We start from the raw sequence: 24,470 nt of genomic DNA on the forward strand, positions 1-24,470 counted from the left end.
CAATGCTATCCAGTCTTGTTTGTATGTGTGTGTGGCTGACCTGTGGCTGAGCTGCACCCCTCTCAGGCTGGTCATGGTTTCCTCCAGGTTCTGTCGAAGGTCCAGAACATTTTGCACGGTCCTCTTCCTCTGGGACTCCGGGTCTGCAGGGGGTGCACAAACACACATGCGAGCACACAAAAAGGGATATTTTTAGAGACGAAATGCCATATTACATAATTAGTGAAAGACAAAAACACTGCCTAACTGTTCAAACATTTACAAATATATATGCGTACACATGGAGTTAATAACAATAAAAATAACTATAGGATAAAATATGACCAAATATGAGTTCATAAATGATTGTCTATGCTCAAAACTAACCAAGCAGACTGACTATCATGTACTGTAATGGTAAACATATTATGTTCAGTGACCAAAATCTAGGATTACACCCAATCATCTAAACAAAGCCTGAAACATAAATCTAGAACCAGGGAACAGGCTACTATGATGAAACTAGAGAATCTCACAAGGAAAAGATATGACAGAGGTAATAGTGGATGTGTACGCACAGTTGTTTTTCCAGATGGCAGTGGAGCAAACTAAATTAAATATGATGGCAGTCAGACAGACAAAACAACAGAGGAGACCTTTAAGACTATATAAGTCTCACACTCCTTTGTCTGTCTGTATTTCTGTCTGTCTGTCTGCCTGGATGGATGGATCCCTCTTCCCCACCAAAAGCCTTTTTCATTTAAACCCACCAGGGGACACATTGGCATTTGTCTCACCCCTTCCTAATATGCTGTAATCTGCTCAGATTGGGCTATGTACAATCATGCTGGGTCATCCAGCCAGACTGCTGTTTTATACGTGTGTGTGTGTGTGTGTGTGTGTGTGTGTGTTTGTGTGTGTGTGTGTGTGTTCAAACAACTTCCTCCAGGGGGTTGGACGACTGGATGCAATCAACACCAAAGTGGCTCAACCACTTAGTGATACAGACACCCTGTACTCATGCTGAGGAACATGCCGTTCTAATTTCAAAACATGTCAATCTGAGAGCTTGATATGAGTTCCTGATTTTGTTGCTACTATCGTAACATTTTCTGGGCTGCAAGCTCAAACCTAGCCAGGGGTCAGACCTACATATATATAATCTATCATATATAGTCTCACAGAGAAAGTAAGGTAATCAGGACACCTAAGCTGCATCACATGACCTTGACCCTTGCTCTCTCTCCTGCTCTCTGATGTGTATTTATGTGTGGTGGGGGGATGGTGATAAAAGAGTTATAGTGGTAAAATATGGGACAGTCAGTTCACCCCTGAGGTTCAGTTCAATAGACCATTAGATCTGACCAGCTGACTCCCAAATGAGCACAGCAAGAAATTTACTACAACCAATATAAGTGTACTTTTACAAACACGACTGTGTTAGTGTTGAACAAATGCACTTTCAGGTTCATCATTATCAAGTTTATATATTCTCAACAGACTTTTTTAAAAGGCGTAGCTCAGTTGCTGATTTTCACTTTCATGTTTCCACGTCAAAAACATTGCTTTAAGAAAATTGCAAGATGGAACTTTTCACAAAAACTGACAGTAAACAGGGTTCAGCTGTTATGGTCCATCACTTTAGTCTCAACTGAAATATCTCAAAAACTACTGGATGGATTGTCATGGAATTTTCTACAGAGAAATGACCCCCTGACATTTCCACAAGCACCACCATCAGATTGACATTTTTGTCTTTTAGTGAAATATCTCGACAACTATTAGCCTACAATGACATTACACACATTCATGGTTGCCAGAAGATGAATCCTAATGACTTTGGAGGTCCCCTTATTTTTCCTCCAGTGCCACCATGAGCTTCACATTTTTGGTTTTGAGTGAAATGTCTCAAACGTTTGGGTGGATTTCTACGTATGAAAATTGGTTCACACATTCATGTCCCCCTCAGGATGAATTGTTTGGTGTTCATTAGCTCAAAACCTAAATTCCAATACTTTATGACCAAATACTTGCTAAACTAAAGACATTCCCACCAGCCTCAGCTGTACATTGTGTTTTACTTAAGATGAACATGTTAAACTTTATACATGGAAAACATCAGCATGCTGGTGTTAGCATTCAGCTCAAAGCCCAGCTGTGCATAAATACAGCCTTACAGATATGCTAGCACAGCTGTAGACTCTTCATCTTGTTAAATATTCAAAATAAATGTTTTAAACTTTGGAAAAACTGATAGATACCCTCTATATATGACCCTGAAACACACAACCCACCCCCTCACACATAAACTCAGCCCATTCCCAACCACCCCTCCTATGAATCAGTCCAGCTGGCTAGTGAGGAGGTGAAGGGGGAGAGGCCAGTCTAATGAGTGAGGAGGACAAATCATGAGCTGCCAGAGGTGTCAATCTCAACAACAGCTGCAGACTAAACGCTGTGGTCCTGTACCCACATATATATGGTGGGTCGGCTCACATGCACATACCCAGTTACACACTGAGAAACACTTAGTCCAGGCCCGATTTATAAAGCTGGATTGATTTCTCCTAAAAAGAATGGCCACACAGACAATTGATTAGGCAGCCCTGGGGACAGGCAGTTCAGTGGAGGGATGATGAAGTCATTGTGATCCAACCGTCTGCCGCTCACACACACATACATAAAGACACACATTCACACAGTGCAAATGTTTCATAACAAAAAATCTATACAAAAATAGAAGTACTTTGTTCTGCCGGAGGTTCTCACATGAAAGGTAATGATGCACAGTACGGAAATTCAAGCCATAAAGAGCCACTTTTCAGCATTAAAATGTTTAGCGGGAACAAAGAACACCTAAAATATTCAAAGACAGACAAAGTCTGACACACACTCAGGCACACGCACACACATGCAGGCTTTAATTGGGGTTTTTAATTACCCTAAACGTGAGCTTTGTTTAACATCGGCGTCAAATTGATTAGATACGGTCTGCATGATTGTGCCTGCGCCTGTGTGTATGTGTGTGTGTGTGAGTGCAAGTCTGTAAAAGACTTCCTGCCCGGCCTCTGCTCTGGCCCTGGTGGTCCCAGCTGGCATGGGGGGGGGGGGGGGGGGGGGGGTTTGGGAATTAGGGATGCAAATATCCCTGTCAGCCCCCCAGGGGTGCAGATGAATTACACTGATCTGGTTCAAAGTGAGTGTGTGTGTGTGTGTGTGTGTAGAAGTGCTCGTGTGCATGTGCATGTATGTGTTGGGACAGTGAGCTCCACCTGCCTCTTCTCGACACACACTCCAGCTCTGAAGAGGCTGTGAAACTAGCTGAGGAGCCTCTCATAATGGCCCACTCAGACTCTTGAAATGAGAGTCAGCAAGTTAGAGTGAGAGTGTTATTGTAAGTGCATGCATGTGCTGCATGTGCAGGACAACCTCTGCATCCTAAAATCCTAAAACAGGTCTACTCTCAGACAAAACAAAGAGACAGAACGACTTCAAAGAGGCAAAACAAAGTTAAAGGTGCAAAGGATGAAAGAAAGACGGCATTTTATTTGCGCATATTCTGCCAGCTACATCGCAACAAGACCACAGACGGCAAGACAACATAAATGTAAAAATAAAGAGAGGCACTGCCTTTTTCTCTCTTATTGTGTGTGTGGTCAGGTCACAAGCCCATTAAACAGAATAGCTGGTCTTTGAATTAGCAGCATTAGTATGGCTCTCAATGCATCCCCACCCTGTCTGTGGCTCTCAGCCCCAAGGCCATTTGGTCCTAGTGAAGATATAAATCTTTAAAAATGCATCAAATATATCATTTCATTAAAAAAAATCTCTTAATCTCCTAAAATATCTTGGCACTGTACCTTTTAGCAAACATTACTCAAACCAGAGTAAATGGGTCTGTGGGGGACTATTTTCAGCTGAGGATTAATACACATTTAGTGCGTGAGTGAGTATTTTCAGCAGCAGGCTGGTGTTTGTAGGTTCGACAAAAAACAAAAGAAAAAAACAACAGTGCTCATGTCTATCCATAATGAAGGAACATGCCACCCAGTGCAACAGTGTGACTCATTTATGTGTTTTTAATAGTCTTTGGACAACAATGGACGCCTGTGGCACAGAGAAATAAGCTATATCAGGCATTGGCTACACAGACAGCACTTGTTGGTGGGATAAACTAATTTTTTTGGTTTTGGTCTTTTAATGAGATTTGTTGAAAATAAGAAACATATAAAATATTGCCCGCCTCATCCCTCAAAAGTAGAAGAACGAGTATACTTCATGATGTGGATGTCTGATGGCCACTTGGCAAGCAGACAGAGTGAGCACAAAAATAAAAATAAGGGAGCCAAACTGCTGTCCACTTGGTTTCCTCTCTTGGGTCACTTGGCTCTCCCCTCCATTAGAAAGAAAAAAAAAACTCCCCAAAGACACACTAATGGCCTTGAGATTGGCAGGACCATACAGGAGTCTGCCACTGTGCGTGTATGGGTGTGTATGTGTTTGAGCATCCTTCTTTGACAGGTGTGTTTCTGTGTAGTGTAAATGCGAGTTCATGCAACTGCCTGCACATTAGTGTGTGTCTTTGGCAGCAAGAGATTCCAGTTTTGCAGAATATGAATGAAGGTTTGAGAAATGGCTCATGTTTCTATTCTTTCCTTCCTTCCCTCCGGATGTCATTTGTCCCTGTCCTGTCCGTGTGTGCACACATATGTTAGTGTCACCGTAACACTCCTCGGGGCTACAGTACCCTTATCACATGATAGATGTGTGTGGCTGAGCATCACTGCTCCTACACCATAAAATGGCTGTACCTCCAGCAATGTGTGCATGTCTTTAAAATAGTCATACACTTCCAAAGTGGCTGGTTTGTCCGCAACAAAGACAATCATTACAGCATTCCTGACAAGTGACATACACTCACACAAACAGGATGCTAGTAAAACCTTTGTGGTTTTTGTTATTGTTTAAGTTTTACGTCTTTTTGAGAATGTCTCTTTTGGGCATGGTGGCAAAAAAATGAAAAGGTGAGACAAAGGTAGAGCATGTGACAACGCAGATACACACCTGTCACAATGTGTATATGAACCTGCTAAGCTACTAAAATGGTTCTTTATTTTGTATTTAGTTATTAATAAGTAATATTCCTTGTCTTCTCTCTTTCTCTTTTCCTGTCCTCTGTCTCGGCTCAGCCTAGCATCACAGCCCTCTGCTGACCTCAGACAGTTTTCATAACAGGAAGCATTACAACACACAGCCATTCCTGCACATCTGGACGGGGCCGACAAACACACGCTAATGCACCCAAATGTGCATCCACGCATTTGCACATACACACACACAAACACACATGCACTTAAGTTCATCCGCTTCACTGGGATGTCGCAACAGGATATTAGAGCCCTTGAAGATCATATCTGATAAGGGACACGAATGGTTAACGAGCATATTGGAGCACAATATTGCTGTGAGCACTAAATTTGAACAGTTGTTGGTTCAAATGCAACAAATGCTGCAGCAATCTTTCCATGACAGAATGATTAGTGTGTCAATGCTCATGTGTGAGAAAGAGAAGATACTGAGAGACAGTCAGTGGTGGTTTGGTGCAGCTGACTGTGTTGAAATCCGTTTTTAAATTGGGAACCCTTATATAAGAGTAGATTCCATAACAGAAACAGAGAGCGTGAGCAACACACTGTCTGCCTTAGAAACACAGTTACAGACATTTGCACGTTACAAATAGATCCTGGATCCTCTGTGCAGCATTTAGCCGTTAAAACCTTGGAACTTCTCTCCCTTATACCCTCAGCCCAGATCTCCACACCTCCAAAACCTGGCTCTGAACGTTGACCTAAACACAAACACACACGCATAAACACACTGGCCATATCTCCTTAACCACAGCCCTATCAGCTTAGAAGTCAGAGCGCTATCTGCTTAGAGGGGAAGATGAGGAAGCTTTAAATGACTTGAGAGAAGTTTACTTTCTTAGAAAAGAAGATCAAGACCTCACCAAGGTAACACCAAAAAAATATCTCACCTCCAGCCCTCCTGATTAGGCTTCAAAACACATAGAGGATTGAGTGTGTATTTCTCTGTGCTGAGCTGCACTGGAGGAGATTAAACGTTTGAGGTGCTTTAAGAGTAAAGGGAGGCACAATCTAAAACACACCCACCACACATACTGTAAACACACATGGCATGCAGATGAGGCTGCCAAAAAATGATCACCTGGAGGGAAAAAAACAGTTTAATGGATGTGCATGTGTTTGTTTGTGTGTGTGTGGCATCGTGAAATCTCAAATATCTACAGCTTTCAGCCGTATGTCTTGTGCTTCCTGTGTATGCTTGAAAACTTTCAGCTCGAATCCAAATCAGAAACAATCTAAATACTGACTGACACACACATTCATGCACACAACCACACACACACAATTACACGCGGACTAAATAAACCCAGCAACGAGCCAAGGCAGACCATAACGTGTGGCAATGTTTGGGTGTATTTTTGCTCAAGAGAGTTGTTTCCTGTGGAACTGTATTTTACGATGTGCTTAAACCCAGCTGCAGCTCCGCTCTCACATGTCTGACAGACAGTCTGTACTCTGTGTGCAGTGCCTGCACTGTTAATAAGGTGATGGATGAGACAGTAAAACTGATGACAGCAAGTTAGCAAGTATCTCCACTAACATTTTACAAAATCTATTATTTTGTCAATTAATCAAGTCTTTAAAAATGTTTAAAAAAAGGCAAAAAAGCCCAAGATGACGGCTTCAAATGTCTTGTTTTGTCTGACCAACAGTCAAAAATCCAAAGATAATCAGTTTAGAAGACAAAGACAAAAGAAACTAGTTAAAAAATAGTTATTTTATTAATAGTTATTTATGTATGAAGATATTATATATAATATACAATTTCTGGAAACTCAGTTGAGAAGCTTTTAATAAAATAGCCTGTTATCTGGTAAATCAAATACCTGACAAATCAAAGTACTTCATCACATTGATAGAAAAATCCTGTGAATATTGCCATAAAGGTGGCCTAATAACACCAGAGGCTGACAAGTCATTTCCCAATGTTGGCATTTTGGCTTTAAAATGGCTGGTATGTGTATGCTAGTGTGTTTGTTTACAGAACATCTGGGACTGTAGGTTTTCTCTCTTCACTCTCCCACTCAATTTTGTGTTGTAGCATTGCAGCTGGATTGTGCCCAGACAAAATTCAGATTCCAATTCCTGCCAGAAAACGTCCATATGCGGTTTTTGGGATCAACTAAGCGTGTAAGCAAAATCAAATCTTTATACATCCAGATATATTCAGTAAAAGACTTAATGTGAGTTATAATTGGGTCATAAAAACCTCAGTGCAATAACAGATGTAACCATTAAATAGGTGATGACTTGTGATCAAACCTACAGTATATTTATAGTTCAACAAATAGGATCAGAGGAGGTGCTGAAAAGCTGTTCATCAGGTAACGTCTCTGTTCGCTAATTGTTGCTGATTTAGCTTCACTGCATTAGCATTGTCACTGGTGTATGCTGACCATAATACTGTCATCTGACTCAGATTTATGTCTGTGTGCGACTAATACTACAGCTACAACATGCAGATAGCTACATCACCAACAATGGGCACTTTTATCTGAGACCTTTCATGAAAACACAAATAGAACAGAAATAGATGAATACTTAGCATTCCTCATCACAAGGCGGCCTACATAACTCTCCCTCTGTTTATCTCCTCTTTCTTTCTATCTCTCTCACACACACACACACGTATTAAGTATATCATATGTCTCAGTATCAGTTTAGAGACTATATTGTGTTTTAAGAGCCAGGTTTCTGAAAATCTTACAGACCCATAAATGTAATGTTGGGCCTGGCTAGAATGTCTGTATCATATCATTACTTAATCCATCTTGTCTATTTCATCATGATATTTAAGTTAAGCACCAGGAGCAATTTAAGGGTAATCTTCCCATGACACTCATCGTAGGTAAGTTGATTGTGAGTGTGAGTGCTCCGGTGACATCAATAAGCACTTAAATCTTTCAAACATCAGTACAAACAAAAAAAAAAAGCAGAATAATAACTTGTTTGTGTTTTAGTGGCAAGCTGCATGTCTGTGTGTGTATGTGTGTTGTGTAAGAGCTGATGAGACAAAAACACAGAGAGTACTAATATGATTTAGGAGGCGGATGGCAGGAAGCAGACAGCACTAATGCAATGGCCCCTGCATTAAGACCTTAGAGACTGACCACAAAGCATTATAAACACACACACAACAAGGGAGAAACAACTGCATAATCATACATGCATCCATATGTACGAACAGTCTTCCTATCTATGAATACTCCTGGTGACAAAATCCCTGTCACAGTAAAAAGATGTCCTCTGTCCTCCTCCTGAAACACTTGTACCAGAAATATCCTCTCTGCTGTCTGACTGGTGACAGAACACTGCTACCCGTCAACTCGCATCAGAGTTGAAAGAGAGGAAGAGGAAGAGAGGGAGAGAGAGTTGGAGGGATGCTTTATTCCTCACTTTCCTTGGGCGTTTGTGTTTATTCGGCTTGTCACCACCTCCTCGAAGGGAGGACGACTGCCCTGAATCCCTCAGTCAGCGGAGCCCGAGGTGGAACCAGCCGCTCTGACCGCACCCGCATCGCATTAGAGACTCAGCACTGCGATCACAATGGAGGGACTGAGTATGAAAAATACCCTGTCACAGCCAAAAGGATGAGTACAGGGGAATATAGACAGGAGAGGATATCAGTGACACACATTGAATATACGTGTGTGTGAGCTCTGAACATTTAAAGCTGCAGCACTTTGTTGTTATTTCCTGCAGCGTTGTCAAGTTCTCTTGAACAGGATTGTGTGTGTGCCTGTGTTTGCCTGTGTGTGTGTGTGTCTTCCTTTTTAGGCTTTGTCAATTTCTCTGTAGGCTTTATTGTTCCACAGACAGCTGACAAGGATGCAAGGGTAACCATTCAACCACACAAACATCCCCACACACACACACACACACACACACTAAAATAACAAGCGCTTATGTGTCACTGGGTTGCATTGAGTTCTCTTCTGCTGAGCATGGTCACGTGTAAATGACACAGTCACCCAATTTCTACGGTGAGCTCAGCCAACACCAAAATCACGCACCATCTCCAATCTTCTAACCTAAATCAATTTTCTCTATCTGATCCTTCATAAAGTAAAATTCCCCCCAAATACTCAAATCTCCATCCAAACAGATGTCCTTTGGGCTTTAATCTGTAATTCATTTTAGTCTCGATGGCTGGCCTTTTCCACGGTGATAGATCTGTGATTAGTGGAATGGAGGCTGAATCTTCTCATTATCTTTATGCAAGGCCTAATCCGGATGCTTGCTGGTGTCTTTAGACCAGATCCTCTCTAAACTGAGCTGCCCCATGCTGGGAAGGGCCACTGCTTTAGGGAGCTTACCCACTCACGTACACTTCATTATGGGTGCTGGATGGGACCGAGAGGTGTCATTAGTGGCACACATCTGAGGTCCAGTGCTTTAGATTACCCTGGCAGCCTATGCAGTATATTGCTTTACAAGGTGTCATTCAGGTTGACTCATTTTATTGGCAGAATTTACAGAGTTTATCATTCTCCGCTTCCATGTCTAACCTTGATGCTAGAAGATATCTGATAAAACATGCTGCATTTGGGAGAATTACTGCTTTAAGTCCAGAGCTGCTGCCCGTGGATACACAAGTCAAGTAATTCTCTAAATCCAATTAACACAAAGCTCTTCATCACTCACTGGTAAAACATGTATGTGCGATTAAAGAAAAACAGATTATACTGACACTAATCCCAAATCACCTCGCAAGAGAGAGAACATATAGGCCTAACCTTGAAATATTCTGGATTTTTTTTCCTTTTTCTTCATTGAGAGTGTGTGTGTGTGTGTGTGTGTGTGTGTGGGAGGGCGGTTATCCCTTTTAAGAGCATAGCTGATGGTCTTGGGTTATACATCCCGATTAGACCTCAGTGGCATTCTCTATTATCTTTGCTTACAACTGTAGGCTAATCTCAAAAGGACAGTGTCACAGTGCATGCTGCTAGCTGCCACGCAACATGACATGTTCAAGACACAGGCACATATTTTACTCCCTGTAGCTAACTGAGCTAACAGATATAGCTTCCACAACAACAGGCTATGACCGAGTTATGGTCATCATGAAATAATACCATACAGTACAATGTATGTATGTATGTAGGAAGCAGATGAGGAGAAGGTGGGCCTGTACAGTATATGGGAAGGGGAGGAGTGGATCACTGGGAGTGATCCATTGAACAGCCATAATCTATCTTCCTATGACAGAGCACACAGAGCAGAAACCAATTAGCTGCGCGTCCCATCGGAAATGGAGAAGCAGATACGATAAAAGATGAGCCCACAGCCGCAAGCTACAGGGCAAGCTACAATTAACCTTTTCCTAACACACACACACACACACACACGAGTGTACTCACACAACAATCTTACACACCTACTGTGGTTTCTATGATAAACCTCTGGCAGGTTGTGGTAGATTGTAATGACCCGAAGCAACACTTGGTCACTTGGGATGCCAGGTAGGAATTTAGGTCATTGGCTATTACCATTATTTTACTCCAGTGTCTCTCTCTTTCTCTGTCTCTCTCTCATTTATCTCCCTCTGTGAATGAAGTCCTGCCCTTTTTACTTCTTGTCCATAAATCTCAATTCTTACCCTGTTCCTTTATTTCTTACTCTTTCAGTCTGTTTTTTTTTCCTCCCTCCCTACCTGGCTGCCTGGCATAGGTGTGGCAAGCAACAACACGACAAGAACTGAAACAAGGAACAAGGTCACACACAGATACACACTCACACACACACCATGTACAGTGCGCGCGCACACACACACACACACACACACACACACACACACACACACACACACACAGAGGGCGGCAGGGGCAAGGTCACACAAGCTGTGATTTGGGGGCTGTGCTGCAGGAGGCAAGCTGGTGAAGAGAGAAAGAGAGGAAATGAGGAGAGAGGAGGAAGACAGAGAGGTTTGATGATGGACAGAAAATGATTTCCTCGCATCAAGCCAGATATAACGACCCGCTACAGTATTCTCTCCCCATCTCCCTCACTCACTGATGCTATCTGCTCCTGCCGAGAGGGAGGGATGGAAAGAGAATGAGCAATAGATAGAGAGAGAGTGTGTGTGTATGAATGAATAATGGATGATAGGTGCAGATTTAGACCCTGGTTTGACCTATTAGTCACAAACTCAGTCATCATTCTCACAATACACCCCCACTAGCTAAAACTTTGGATACTATGTGTCCCGGCACATTCGCCCCCGATGTGGGACAGGGACAGTGTGTATGTGTATGTGTGTGCATGTCTGTGTGAATGGTAGCACGCTAACTACCTGCCCATGCCACCACCCCCTCAGATTCCCCTCTCTCCTCCCACACGTTGCCCTCGGTAACAGGGGGAGAGGTGGGGGGGGGGGGGAGGTACGTGTGTGGGGGGATGGATAGTGACCATCTGTCAGTGGCCCGGAGATCAATGGAGCTGGAGGGGAGGTGGGAGGGAGGGGGTAAGGGAGTGGTGCAAGGCTAAATATGTGGCCCACTGTGACCGGAGAGCAGCCGTTTTATTTACCGACTGAAAACACACACCCCACCAGTCCCACTCACACGGCCTTTATTAACGAATGGCTGATTTCGGTGTGAGCCAGGAGATGCTGAGGCTGCGGTATTGACATGAAACATACAGTTTAGACTCTAACTACCGCACACATCGATGCATACATGCATGGACTACTTTCACTGATTTTTTAAATATGCTCCTGTCTATATATCTAGCTCACTGTGGCAGTGGGTCAGGTGAGGCTAGGACAAGAAACTCCAGCGCTAGCTAATGAATCAACAACAAAACAATGTCAGCCCTCCGGAACTGCTACTGTACTACAGTGCTAGTACACATCCACACAGATACATACAACATAAATCAATTTTACACATATAAATAAAGCACATTTGACTGCTACAGTGATGTAAATGGGGGAATTTCACAACCTACAGAGCGAGGGCTCTCACCATCATTATGCTCTGCTGCAATAGAGACTGAACTCATTCAAAATTCACTGTTGATGCTAGAGCTACAGCTAGAGCTGGAGGGAACAGTTTGGGTGTGGAGAGTAGGGGATGTTTATGTTATTCAACGTCCACTGAATCAATAAGTAAATGTTAACTTGTTGACATAACTGAAGCCTGTCCTAAGTGATGTAGGTGTAATGCCTGAACCTGTGTGTTTTCATGCAAAATAGGGATAAAATAGCAGGCTCACCAAGCATTTGGCTGAAGAGCAGCTGCTCCAGGTCTCCCAGAACCGTCACCACTAACTCTGGGTCCACCTTCAGAAAGCCCTTATCATCTTCTCCCTCCATCCCCTTCCTCTCTTTCTTCTCCTCTGTTGACAGAGCTGCAGATCTCCCCTTCTCCCCTAGTTTCTTGCCATTAGTCCCAGTATTCCCAGCTCCATTGGAGTTAACCTTAGTCGGGTGGTCTGCAGGGTCTGTATCTGCATTCTGGCCTGCCTCAGGGCCCTTGCTGATGGGCTTGACCTCAGCATAAGGTCCCCGTGGTTTACCAGGGGCAGGGATTCGACTCGGCTTGCCCACGTTAGAAGTCACAGACGGGGAGCACAAAGGTTTAGGCTTCCCTTGGAAAAGAGACTGTTCTGACTTTGAAAGGGTCCGGGAAAGTGGTGGTCTCCCACCTCCAGCCTGACCTGTCTTAGTCTGGCCCGGCTTGTTGGTGCCAGTGCCAGGCCGGCTCGTATCATCATTCCAGCGAGGAGATTGGTACAGGTGAAGCTTCTTCTCAGCATCAGTAAGCACACACAAGTTGCTAAGTGATCGCTGCTTGCGGAGCCTGGACGGATTGGGGATAGGGATGGGGATAGATCCAGAGGTGGGCCGATAGACTTTGAGCTCTGGCCCGGAGGGACGTGAAGGTCCCTGGGGCAGAGTGGAGGGCTTGACCGAGGGCTTCCTAGAGGCCATGGCCTGGGCTGAAGTTTCCTGGCAGGAGACAGCAGCAGACCTCAGGTCCAGCTCTCTGGGCTTAGCCGTCATGCTAATGTTAGCCACATTAGCCTCCAGCATCCCTCCTGCAGAGAGCCAAGCAACAGCATCAGTGACACACACACACACACACACACACACACACACACACACACACACACACACACACACACACACACACACACAGTGAAATACACAGAAGCAGACAGAAAGAAATGGAGGGAGAAAACGGGAGAGAGAAAGGTTTAAAAAAAAACAAAAAACGCCAAGACTGTCTGGTTTGCTCTCCCTCTCAGTCTCCAGCGGGTCCAGACTGAGCCAGACTCCCCACTGTGTGAGACTGTGGGTTCACCCCTCTGTTGAAAATGACGAGTGGGTTAGTAGAGTGGCAGTTACCGTTACTCACTGCTGGTAATCCATGGATCCGCAGATCCGTGTCCAGTGCCTAAATCCACTTCCTCACAGCGTGTCTGCGGCTCCCTGAGCAACAATAGCGCTGCTAGAATAAAATACAGCACTGACCAGCCTCTTTCTCTGTCTCCCTCTCTGCCTCTCGCTCGCTCTGTATTCCCTCCCGCTTGCCAGGCAAGCAGCAGCCGACTGACAGCAGAAACAGTTGCAGCAGCAGCAACATCCCCCCTCCTCTTTCTCTCCTCCCTCTACCTCTCCCTCACTCGCTGGTTTGCTCGCTCTTCCCCCCGCTGGCTCATTCACCCTCCCTGTCCTTCCTCCTCTATCACTCCTTTCTTGTTGTCTCTCTCTCTCCCTCTCTCTCCTCCCACTGGCTGATTCACCCGCTTATTCCTGCCTCTCTCTCTCTCCCTGTCAAACACACACCGCAGATGATATCTTGTGCTGCACACCAGTGAAGACAGAAAGACAGAAGAGAGAATAAAGAAAAAGAAAGACAGAAAGAGAGAAAGAAAGAACTGTATATTGAGCTCAGTTGCATGTGACTCAAATGATCCTAGATGCCAAATATTGCGGTCAGAATAAAGACCCCCTGCACACACACACATGCATATCCAATCGCTCATAATCACATTAGCTGCTCTATTCATCCATTCACATTCAGATTTTCTTATGTGCCCTAATCACGAGAGGCCCACCCATGATTAAGCTGATTCAAATTATCTGAAAAACAGCCGTGACTGCTGGATCAGCTTAGGAGGGGAGAGCAGGACACACATTTATCAGTCCCTACCCCGCAACGAGATAGGCCATTCACTAATTATGCTTCAATTTGCAACCAAAAGGCCTCAAATGATCATCACACCCCACCTGCATTACATTACCTCGCCACTCATTGCTATCACTCTTTTCCCCTTTCCTCCTTTCCTTTCCTTCCTTCCTCCAGACCTACAGTATGTCACCCATCCCCCCTTCCAGTTAATGTAGATCTATGCACAGGCCATTAAGTTTGTAGATTCATCACAGTCTCATCCATCCCTCAGTACAACTATTACGATACCTCACACACGTGTGCATGTGTGGGTGTGTGAATGAGAGTTGGTGTCTATATTTTTGTCTATCCTCGCCTGCATGTATTTGAGTGTGTGTGTGTGTGTGTGTGTGTGTGTGTGGGTCTGTCTCTACGAGTGTGTCACATTGATGAGACAGGCGCAGAGAAGCCAAAGCTCCCATTCAGGCACTTGGTTAGCTCTGGCACGTTCAACTACGTCATCTCATCGCTCTGGACATCCCATCTCAATCAACACAGGACACAGGAGTAACTTCTTCACCCTCTTTATCGTTCCCTCGTTCCACTCATGTCATCGTCTCCCGGTTTGACCCGGATCCTTTGCTTCAAATACCTACAGCGTCTATTCCTTTAATTCCTCATAACACACAGAGCTGGGTGGAGATCCGATAAGAGAGGGACATTAACAGAGACAGAGAAATAGTATGATGTTGTCATTTCTCCTTTGTCTTTATTTCCATTAGAGGTAATCATGATGACAGCGCATAAAATGAACTTTAAGTCCACCATTACTCATTAACGATCAATATAACTGTTAGCAATATCATTTGTTTTTCAGTATTAATGCATCCTGTCTCCATACAGGTCTTTTGCCATGTTTATCCTCTGGCTGTATTACCGTTAGTGCACTCCACTTTTGTATACAAGCAGCAATGCCTGCAGCTGTGATGTTATCAGGTCTCAAACTGTTAGGAGTAGTATTCAAACAAGCAGGCTGTTGGGCTGATGCCCGTTTTCCGTTATATTTGCATAAATTGGTTGACACTAAACCAGGGCGAAAACAAGCTGTGTCCTGTCTGCTCACATTCCACGCTCAATATTAGAGAGGTGCTTTAAAAAATGGCTAATTTTTCAACAGTACCCAAACTGGCGCCGATTGAACCCAAAAAATGACAACGACACGCATTAAGGAACTTGCACAGCACATTTGCCAACAACCTAACATCCATATGGCCTTGACTGAGTGTGTGTAGTACAGGAGCTCAGTAGCAGACAAAAACAAAGACATACAGAGGCTGTTTTATTGTGTAAAGGCCAAAGCCATTAATTAGAAGCAGCTAGCTTTAATAAAGACCCAATGTTGAGGTGGTTATGCCACACTGAGGCCAGAGCTGTGTGGTGACAGTTATGGGGGCTCTGGGGGCTGGTAGCAGGCCAGTAGGGGGGTAAGGGATGTAATTTAAGGCTAATAGGTGCTGTACGTCAGCTCTTATACCTCCCTGATGACGGATTAAGGTTAGTCAAACGAGAGCGTACAAGGCAGGTCTGTGTGGCGCACAGATGAACTTGGGGCAAAGACACGCGTCAGTGCTCTTGAAAGCACGTATACACACACAGGTAAAGTGTGTGTTGGCAGCACACAGCTACGTGTTTGTTCCAGTACTCGTCTCTCTGGCTCCACAGTCTAATCACTTTAATATATGGCTGATGTAAACATATATTCTCTCGCTCTCTTTCTGCTTAGTCTCTCTCTCCACACACGCGCACACACTCTCCACACACGCGCGCACACACACACACACACACACACACACACACACACACAGCATGCTGTCTGACTGACCTGAGCAATCTGGCCTGACATCAGAGAAGCTGGCAGTTTCAGGGTGTGATGAGTGCCAGTGCTCAGCATTAGCCTATACATTCATCGCATAGCAGACTCACACATTCAGTATGTCACAGAAGTGTGTGTGTGTGTGTGTGTGTGAACGCGTTTGTGGGCTGACCACAGTGGCCGGAGCCATGGGAAATTTGCTGCGATGACGGGGAAACAGTTCCATAGACACATAAAGACACTTTTAAGTAAAGGTAAGAGAGACAGGTAGACAGAGAGACAGGGATGAATGGCTAGATTGAAAACAGTGAGTGAGAGTGAGAGTGAAATAGAAAGACAGACAGACAGACAGACAGACAGACAGGCAGAGAGAGGCTCTCTGTACTTTGCATGAGTATATTTGCCCTAGCATCTCTAAACAGTTAGGAACAGATTCGCCACTATATTTCTACCAAGCAGTCATGTGAAGTAGCCAGTCGGACACACACACAGAGACACTGTGTGGTGCATTATATGCATGTTTACAAGGTTACACAAGGTCTCCAGCTTTGAAAGGAAAAGTACTGCGAGAGAAGAGGAAAGCACTGCTGTTTTGGATGTAACCAATTGTATTCGAGTGCCTTAAACTTTAAGAGGAACGGCTCCCATTCGACTAAGCAGATGGCATGCGTTCTCACTTTCACCCACTCCCTGTTGTCACCCACTCCCTCTTGGTTCCTCTTGTTTTGCCTTTTTGTGTCTTGGTACAAGAGGAAAAAAAAGTTGTTCTAAAGATGAGACAAGCGTGAATGGGGCGGGAAGTGAGAAGAAAATGACGAGAGTGAGTGTGACTGAGAATAGAAGATGAAGAAAAAAGGAGCAAAGTCAGAACAGGATAGAGCAGACGCCATGAAAGAAGCCTACTGGATGCTACTGGAAAAAAGGAGAAAGAATGTAAGAATGTGAAATTATAACGCAGAAAACAAAGCAATGAGGAAAGTGAGAGAAGGAGGTGGAGGAGGAGGAAGAGGATGGGGTGAGGAAGGATCTCTGTATGTGTGCCAGAGGAGCAGAGGAAGCCTGTAAGACAGAGAGGGGATATCCTGCCTCACCGCCTCGCCACTCCTGCTACGTTTGCTTATGTCCGCTAACACGCTAACGCATAGGGTCCACAGGACACGGGGATGAATACCAGACCATGACACACATATACACAAGGGAAGGCTCACAGTCACACAAACACTGGTATTGCACCAACACAATAACATGGCTATTAATGTCCTGTTTACACACAAAATACTGAGATGACAAGCTGATACGTACAGCGTGTGGCTTCCTAGTCTGAGTCACAAATGTATGTGTGAATGAAGGAGGAGTTTTTCAACACTGACACCTCTTTGGTGGTCTCACTCAGTTGCTGATGATGCACAACATGAGTCACTGGCTTAAGCATTTGGACAATGCAGCCACTTAAAGGCTATCACTCATACCAACTCCTGATTCCGGAGGCACAAATGTTAATCCAACAAAAACACCATTCTCTCGCAGGACAAATGTGACACACTCACCATGAATCACACACACAGCTGAGAGTCTGAAAAAACACCAACTGCCATCCAGGGGAATATTAAAGTGTGTGAAAAGAAGGAATTTGTGTGTGTTTTAAAAAAGCTATCTCTTTGGAGATGCTCCCTCACAGACAGACTCAGTGTTGACATTCTCAGCACACTTCCCAGGGGTATCCCACAATGCTGTGCTGCCAGAGGCTGGTTGCCTAGTTACAGCGTGGTGTGCATACAGCAGCGGTGGAGATCATCAGCCTGTGTGAGTGTGTTCACTTGTGTCATTGTGCTTCTGTCAGCGGAAAAAACAAAACTACGGTTGCTACAGTAAGATATACACATACATGAATACAAATTTAAAATATGAAGATATATAATGAGGACAATATGAGTGCATGAATCAATTAACATCAGGAATCTTCACCCTCAAAGTATGCGCACTTGTTCGAGTGTACGCTTGATTCTCCATGGGTTATTAATTTGACAGATAGATGTCTTTGCAACTCCATTCCTGTGTGCGTTGGTGTGTGTGGTCCCACTGAGACACAGGGAGGTTACACACATGACCAACTCCATAACTCGACTCCCCGGGTTGGGAGTCACCCCAGAGGTCAAGAAGGATCTTGTGTGTGTGCACTCATTCACCCACTCCTCAATTCACCCTTCTCCCTCCTTTCTCGCTCTATCTAATGCAAACATTACTGTGTGCCTCCTACATTGTAAGGAAATGTCCCTGGGCTGAGAAAGAAGGAGGAGAAGGAGGAGAAGGAGGAGGTGGCAGTTCTGTCTTAGTGCATTGCCACACAATGGGTGGATGGCTCAGTGTGTGAGACGAATGGGAGAATGAGGAGCTTCTATGTGTGTCGGTGTGAATTTTAACTCATTTATTAACACATATATATGCATGTGTGCCTTTCTGCTCTTGTATGGAGTAAGTGCATTCCTGTGTACTTTAAGAAACGTACTTTCCCACACATCCCAAACATAAAAAAAAAAAACCTGGCCATCACTTCAGCTGTCCTGGCGCTGAGCTACAGAACTCGTGACAGGTCAAAGTTATGGTCAAACATAGAGACATTAAACCCGAAATAGTGATTACTGCCTCACTCCTGGCGATCAGCGAGGACATAATCTAGTGCACGCTTATGTCTGATCATCTTCCCAAAGCTACTAAACCACTCATCACTGTCCAACGCCAACTCGGCATATGTCTCTCTGATTAGATTGGCCAAAGAGGATTATGCACTGTCTAAGAGTAGATGCAGCCGGGGTTAGTAAAATGCTATTCACGAGACTGTCCAGGGGCATTAAAGGAATGGCGAGCGTGACATTTATAAACTGCAAGCGGATTTCATACCTTCATTACTAAAGATTTGCTGACTTCTGCTATTCTAAAAGTGAATGGCACAGCGGGGGTTTCAAAATGTACTTCTCTAAGTGAGGGCTCCCCAAAGTGGGGTCATTTTCTTTTTTAATTGAACAGACTCTTCTTTTAGGTATATTCACTGTTAATCACATACAGTATGTACTTAAATTAGGCAAAGACTTGCCTAAAACAGGCAAAAAACAAATTATTTCAACAAATAAGACATGTTTAGGGCTCTCTTTACAACACAGGACACAAAGAGAAAAATACATTCAGCTGCCAGTTTATTAGGTACACCTAGCTACAACTAATGCAGTCTAACACAACGGCCCTGCATTAAATCTTACCTTCATGAGGGTTGTAATGTTACTGAAACTGTTGTAGAGAGGTGTTGATTCAACTTTATGATCAATTTGAAAGCTGTAGTTTGTGGTGCTGTTTTAACTGTATTGCATTATACAGAGAGGTATATCTGTTATCTAGCCTGCTCTCACTGATATAAATGGGGTGGACAAAATATTAGACATATCTGTCTGTATAACACAATGCAGTTCCACCAGAAAGTTGAATCAACACCTCTCTAAAACAGCCAACAAACACTGAACATTATAACCTTCAAGAAAGGAGGATTTATTGCAGGTCGGCAGTCTGGTTTTAGCTAGGTTTACCTAATAAACTGGCAACTCAGTGTATATCATATCAAAAATAAATTAAGGGAGGCCATTATGCAATTTGGTTGGCTCATGGCCACAGAATTACATTTTTGGCTTGCCTTGAGAAACACATCATGAAATCTCTGCTCCAGATTGTGTGACTGTTACAAAAGGAACACGTGCCCACACCTTCTTTTAGTTTTTTATCTGTAAACGTCAATGTCAGATGATGTCGCTGAATTTGTGAGAGTATAGGATGTGCAGTGTTTCATATCCTTGTGAACAGCGTTCTCAGACTAGATGTAAATCATGACCTCCTCTATGTTTGTAGGTGTCTGTACAGTGTGTGTGCGCGCGTGTGTGCGTGAGAGAGAGAGGGAGAGAGAGACAGCTGATGGACTTTGGGAGTGTCCACAGGGAATATCATGCCATACCCTCACTGGGAGATGAAAAATGATACACAGTCCACATCACATTTATCTTTCAAACACCATCTGTGTACTGTCACACATGCACAAATCAGCTCACATACACACACATGCTCGGACAGGAACGCATGCTCAAATACACCTCTCCAGAGAGCAACAAGGTCAGGAGGTCTGTGGTCTAATAGAAAGACCACATGGTGCTGCAGTCACATTAAATGTTCAGGTCTTCATTAGGGTCTCCCGTACAAGATGTAAGAGCTGATTATGTTACAGCTGAGTCAATCTATGTGAATGTAAGCATATGGAAAACATTCAATTTGTGGGAAACTACTCTTTTACCATAGTCACCGAAGACAACCATCAGAAAATCACATCATGATTTGGCCTTGTGCTGTGTGTTCAACCAGAGCCCTCATTTTGAAATATTTAACCAACATTTGACCTGCCTATTTATTACTGTGCACACATTTTCTGTTTGCTCTCTTTCCTCCTTACACAAAACAAAATCCTCTTATCAGGTCTCCTTTTTTCATGTCTCGTCCCTCTCACTCCCTCTCTCCAAACTTTGCCTTCCTTCCAGTTTCCCTCCTTTCCTCCGCTCCCTAAATTACAGTTATTACGGCGTCAGCCCACCCTCCATGTAAATGCAGCTTCAGAAGAGCCTAAGACACTTTAGTTCTGTTTCTAACGCCTGCTAGGGACCAATTACAAGGCCACAACCATAGTCCCAAGACAGCCAGAGGACTTTAAAGACCGGGGCTGGTCCACCATGAGCTCCCTTCCCCCCTTTCCACAACCAGCTGGTTGAAACCTCCAAAAAGCTTTTAAAAGGTTTTATTTGCAAACAGCTTTTTTTCTGGTGGCTACAGAGAGAAAGAGAGGCCAGATCAATAAAATAGAGAACTTTAAAGTCAAGGCAACTGATTGTGATGTAATATCACATAGTAGATGTCTGAATATGATATGTTTTCTATGTACAGTAAAGGTTGTGGAGAGACATTTTCTCCAGTTTCTCCATTGGGTTTGTACATCCACAACAGATTAACTGTGTAGCAATTGAAGCCCATTATATACTTTTTTTTTAATACATTTTATTAAGTTTTCAAATCCTTCAACCTTGGCTGTACGTTTAAGATCACTATCCCGCTACATTGTCCCTAAAATTGGGGAGCTGGGAGAAATTTTGGCCCTTAAACTTTCATACACACTAACTCTTGAGTGCACATTTCAAAGCTAGGCAGTTGATTCCCTCCTATCCAACTGACACCCCATCAAAAAGAATGATTCACTAAGCCACTGATAAAGTCATATCTCTGAAGCACGTCCACATCTCTCAAGTCAGACTGACCACGACAATGCATGACTATAGCTGTGGGTGCAGAGCCAACCATTAGTCAAAAGGACGGGGAGGGGGGTCATGCTGGGACTGTGGCTTTTTAGGTCAAAGAAACTGGAAAGGAGGAACTGCAAGAGAGAGGGATGGAGAGAAAGCATGAGCGGCGGAAGGGTTCAAACTCCTCGACAGCTCTTGGATGAAGCTGAAATCAATGTGCATATAAAACTCCCTGGCAGCGAGTTCAGAAGTCCCCCATTTCATCCCATTACTGACCCACATCACCCCTGTCATCTCCCTTCATCTTAACATCCTGAGCCCATCTCTCTTTTCCATCTCTTCATCTAGGAACCACTATAGTCAGCAGAGCCCGGGGCTGAGACACACACACACACACAAACTTACACCACCTAACTTCAGAAATGCCTCCTAAGGCCTGATGAGTAGGCGCGTGACAGGCATACATTTAAAGAGAGAATGGTTGTCCCTTAGTCTTCACTGAGTCTATTCAGGTTCCACAATGAAACCCAAAGGTCGGCCGCTGGCATGTTCTGTCTGACGCCATTTATGACTCTGCAGCAACAAAATGCGTCTGGATGCCAGAAAGTAGGCATCCATACCTGCCAGAAGGGTTCTCTGTGTTCTTGGCCTCTCGGCGCCCTGACACTAACTGGGCAGACAGAACTACATTACAAGTTTTGTTCAGCAAAGGAGACAGAGAGAAAGGAAAAGTGATGTTTGCTGCTTCTGAAAAAATGTGCAACTACTCTATGTTTGACTGCATAACCTGTGTGTGTGTGTGTCTAACCTGGTGTTAGGTCATCACAGCAGACTTCTATGGATCCAGATGAGCAGTCACTCAGTTCGTCCACCGAAAAAAAATCTCTCTCCTGCACCTGCACCCGCACCCTGTAAGCACATCATGAACACAGCCAACACGCGTCTGTTACTGTACATGCAAATCACTTCGATGTCGCTGATTACAATCAAACACACAAACTACTACAGTATGTCTGATAGGATGAGCCAATGACTTTCCCCTGTGTATCACACTGATTTTCATAAACACAAATCAAACAGAAAATTACTGATAATGCACAAAACACTGTGAATAATTACAGAATTATAAAAGTAAAAAGAAGCTTAAGAATTTAACTTCTTGTCTTGAATTGGTCTTATTCTTTATCTTGTAAAGAATTATACACTGTGCATTCAATGAAAATAATCTCCTGCTTTGACTGATTCATTCTTCATGAATTGATTAATTTAACTAAAACACACACAGAGTAACATTGCACTTTTTAACTTACAAAATTAGATTCACTCTTTTCTTGTTTCTATCCCACATCCTGAGAGACTATGAGTGTGTGTGAGAGAGAACAATATACTGAGTCAGCCCAGAGGCTGTCAAGAGGACTCTTTAACAATCAGCTCTGCTCCAGAAAACATCAAGTGTGTGTGTGTGTGTGTGTGTGTGTGTGTGTGTGTGTGTGTGTGTGTGTGTATCCTTGCATGTATTGCTGGAAAAGATACAGAGGAATTAGACTGAAATGACCACACAGTCCTCTAGGCTGGTTCCTAGTACCCAGAGTGGGAGTCAAAGTGTGTGCGTGTGTGTGTGTGTGTGTGTGTGTGTGTGAGAGTAGAGATCATAAAGTGCTATGAGGAGAGAGGGATCATATGATAATGACAAGTGAATGGTTTCACAATGGGTGTCAATAATTGACCACTTACCTGCAGCTGAAGGGAGCCACAGTAGCCATGTTGACTCTGGGTGTGTGTACCTCTGTGGACGCAGCCTCCCTGTCTAGGCTTTGATTCTGCCTCTCGACAGCCACCTTGGACATGACTGGCACAGTGAATATGATGGGAGGCAGAGGCAGGGGACCAGGAGAGGAGGCCGGACTGCTGTCCTCAGGAGTCCCCATCTCCTCGTCTGATTGGCTGGTGGAGTCACTGCGACCTCTGATGGCGAGCTCGTAGCTCATCTGAGCGAGAGAGGGGCGGAGGTTACCGTTGTTCAACATGGTGGCCTGGGCTGGATGGTTTTCTGGAGGCTCTTCCTCTCTCTGTGGTGTCACATCATTCGTTGCCTGGGATACAGTGTTGGAGTTGTCTCCTCTTCTGAAGTGGAGCGGTGGACGCAGGTTGCTGGTTCCCCATGTTTGGTTCTTATTGGAGAAGGCGTTTCTGTTGCGATTGCCGTCATGTGGAAACTGTGAGGGGATGTGAGACGGAGTGGGTTTTCCCAGATCCAGTGTGTCTTTTGAGTGTGGCGGCGGTACCCTGCGCTGGGTTAACGGGCTGCTGTAGGCGGAGCGCGACACCTGGGGGGCAGGTAGAGCTCCCATTCGCTTAAAGAGCTGACTTTTCAGGCCAGGGTCTCTTGTCGAGTCCCTGGAAGAAGGCCCGGGGATGCTGGAGCTCCGTGGGGAAAGCGAAGGAGAGTGCGCAGGTGTGTGTGTGGGAGTGTGTTTAGGGGTCTGTGTTGAGGGCCTGGGCCGGTCAGTAGCCCGGCGGCAGGTATCTGCTTTGGGGGAGGAGGGCAACAGGCTGTGTGGGAGGGGGATTCCTGATGAGGCAGGAGCCCGGGGGGCCGACTTCACATTGACTCCCCCACTCATACTGACCTTAATGGAGAAACACAGGGAGAGAGACACATATAAGAACACTGACGTTAACGCTCCACTTTCAAACTATCAATCACAAAAGTCCTCCCAAAAAAAGTTTGCTTATCAATTTTGAGGTTAATTTCACGGTGTTAAATTCTAATCTGAAGTTTAATCTAATCAGGTGAACTAGGATGTGCTGTTCCCGACTCAGAGAAAGTTAAACATCTATGGTATGTGAGCATGTGAGTCAAGCACATATGACAAAGTGAGTCATGGTAAACCACGAGTTGAGCTTATTTTCAGCAAGGCATGGAGCGTCTGCGCAATCAAATTTGCCTGCTGGCAGTTGAAAACACAAAAACAGCTTCTTACACACACACACTCGCATGCACAGACACATGCTCACAGCAACGTCTACCAGC

At 44.3% G+C, this 24,470-nt stretch overlaps 1 protein-coding gene across 1 annotated transcript in view; it reads right to left on the reverse strand.

The window, feature by feature from the left end:
• The window catches only part of nav1a (neuron navigator 1a), a 73,358-nt gene extending 49,298 nt beyond the window's left edge, over positions 1-24,060 (reverse strand). The window contains exons 1-4 of the mRNA XM_070910000.1: positions 23,171-24,060; positions 22,245-22,345; positions 12,342-13,166; positions 41-143 (exon numbers count right to left, since the gene is read on the reverse strand). Coding sequence (XP_070766101.1) covers positions 41-143; positions 12,342-13,166; positions 22,245-22,345; positions 23,171-24,060 — 1,919 coding nt within the window. The remainder of the gene's footprint in view (positions 1-40; positions 144-12,341; positions 13,167-22,244; positions 22,346-23,170) is intronic.
• Between the last annotated feature and the right edge of the window lie 410 nt (positions 24,061-24,470).

This window comes from Enoplosus armatus, chromosome 8, assembly GCF_043641665.1.
Source record: "Enoplosus armatus isolate fEnoArm2 chromosome 8, fEnoArm2.hap1, whole genome shotgun sequence".
In the NCBI taxonomy this organism is placed as follows: Eukaryota; Metazoa; Chordata; class Actinopteri; order Centrarchiformes; family Enoplosidae; genus Enoplosus; species Enoplosus armatus.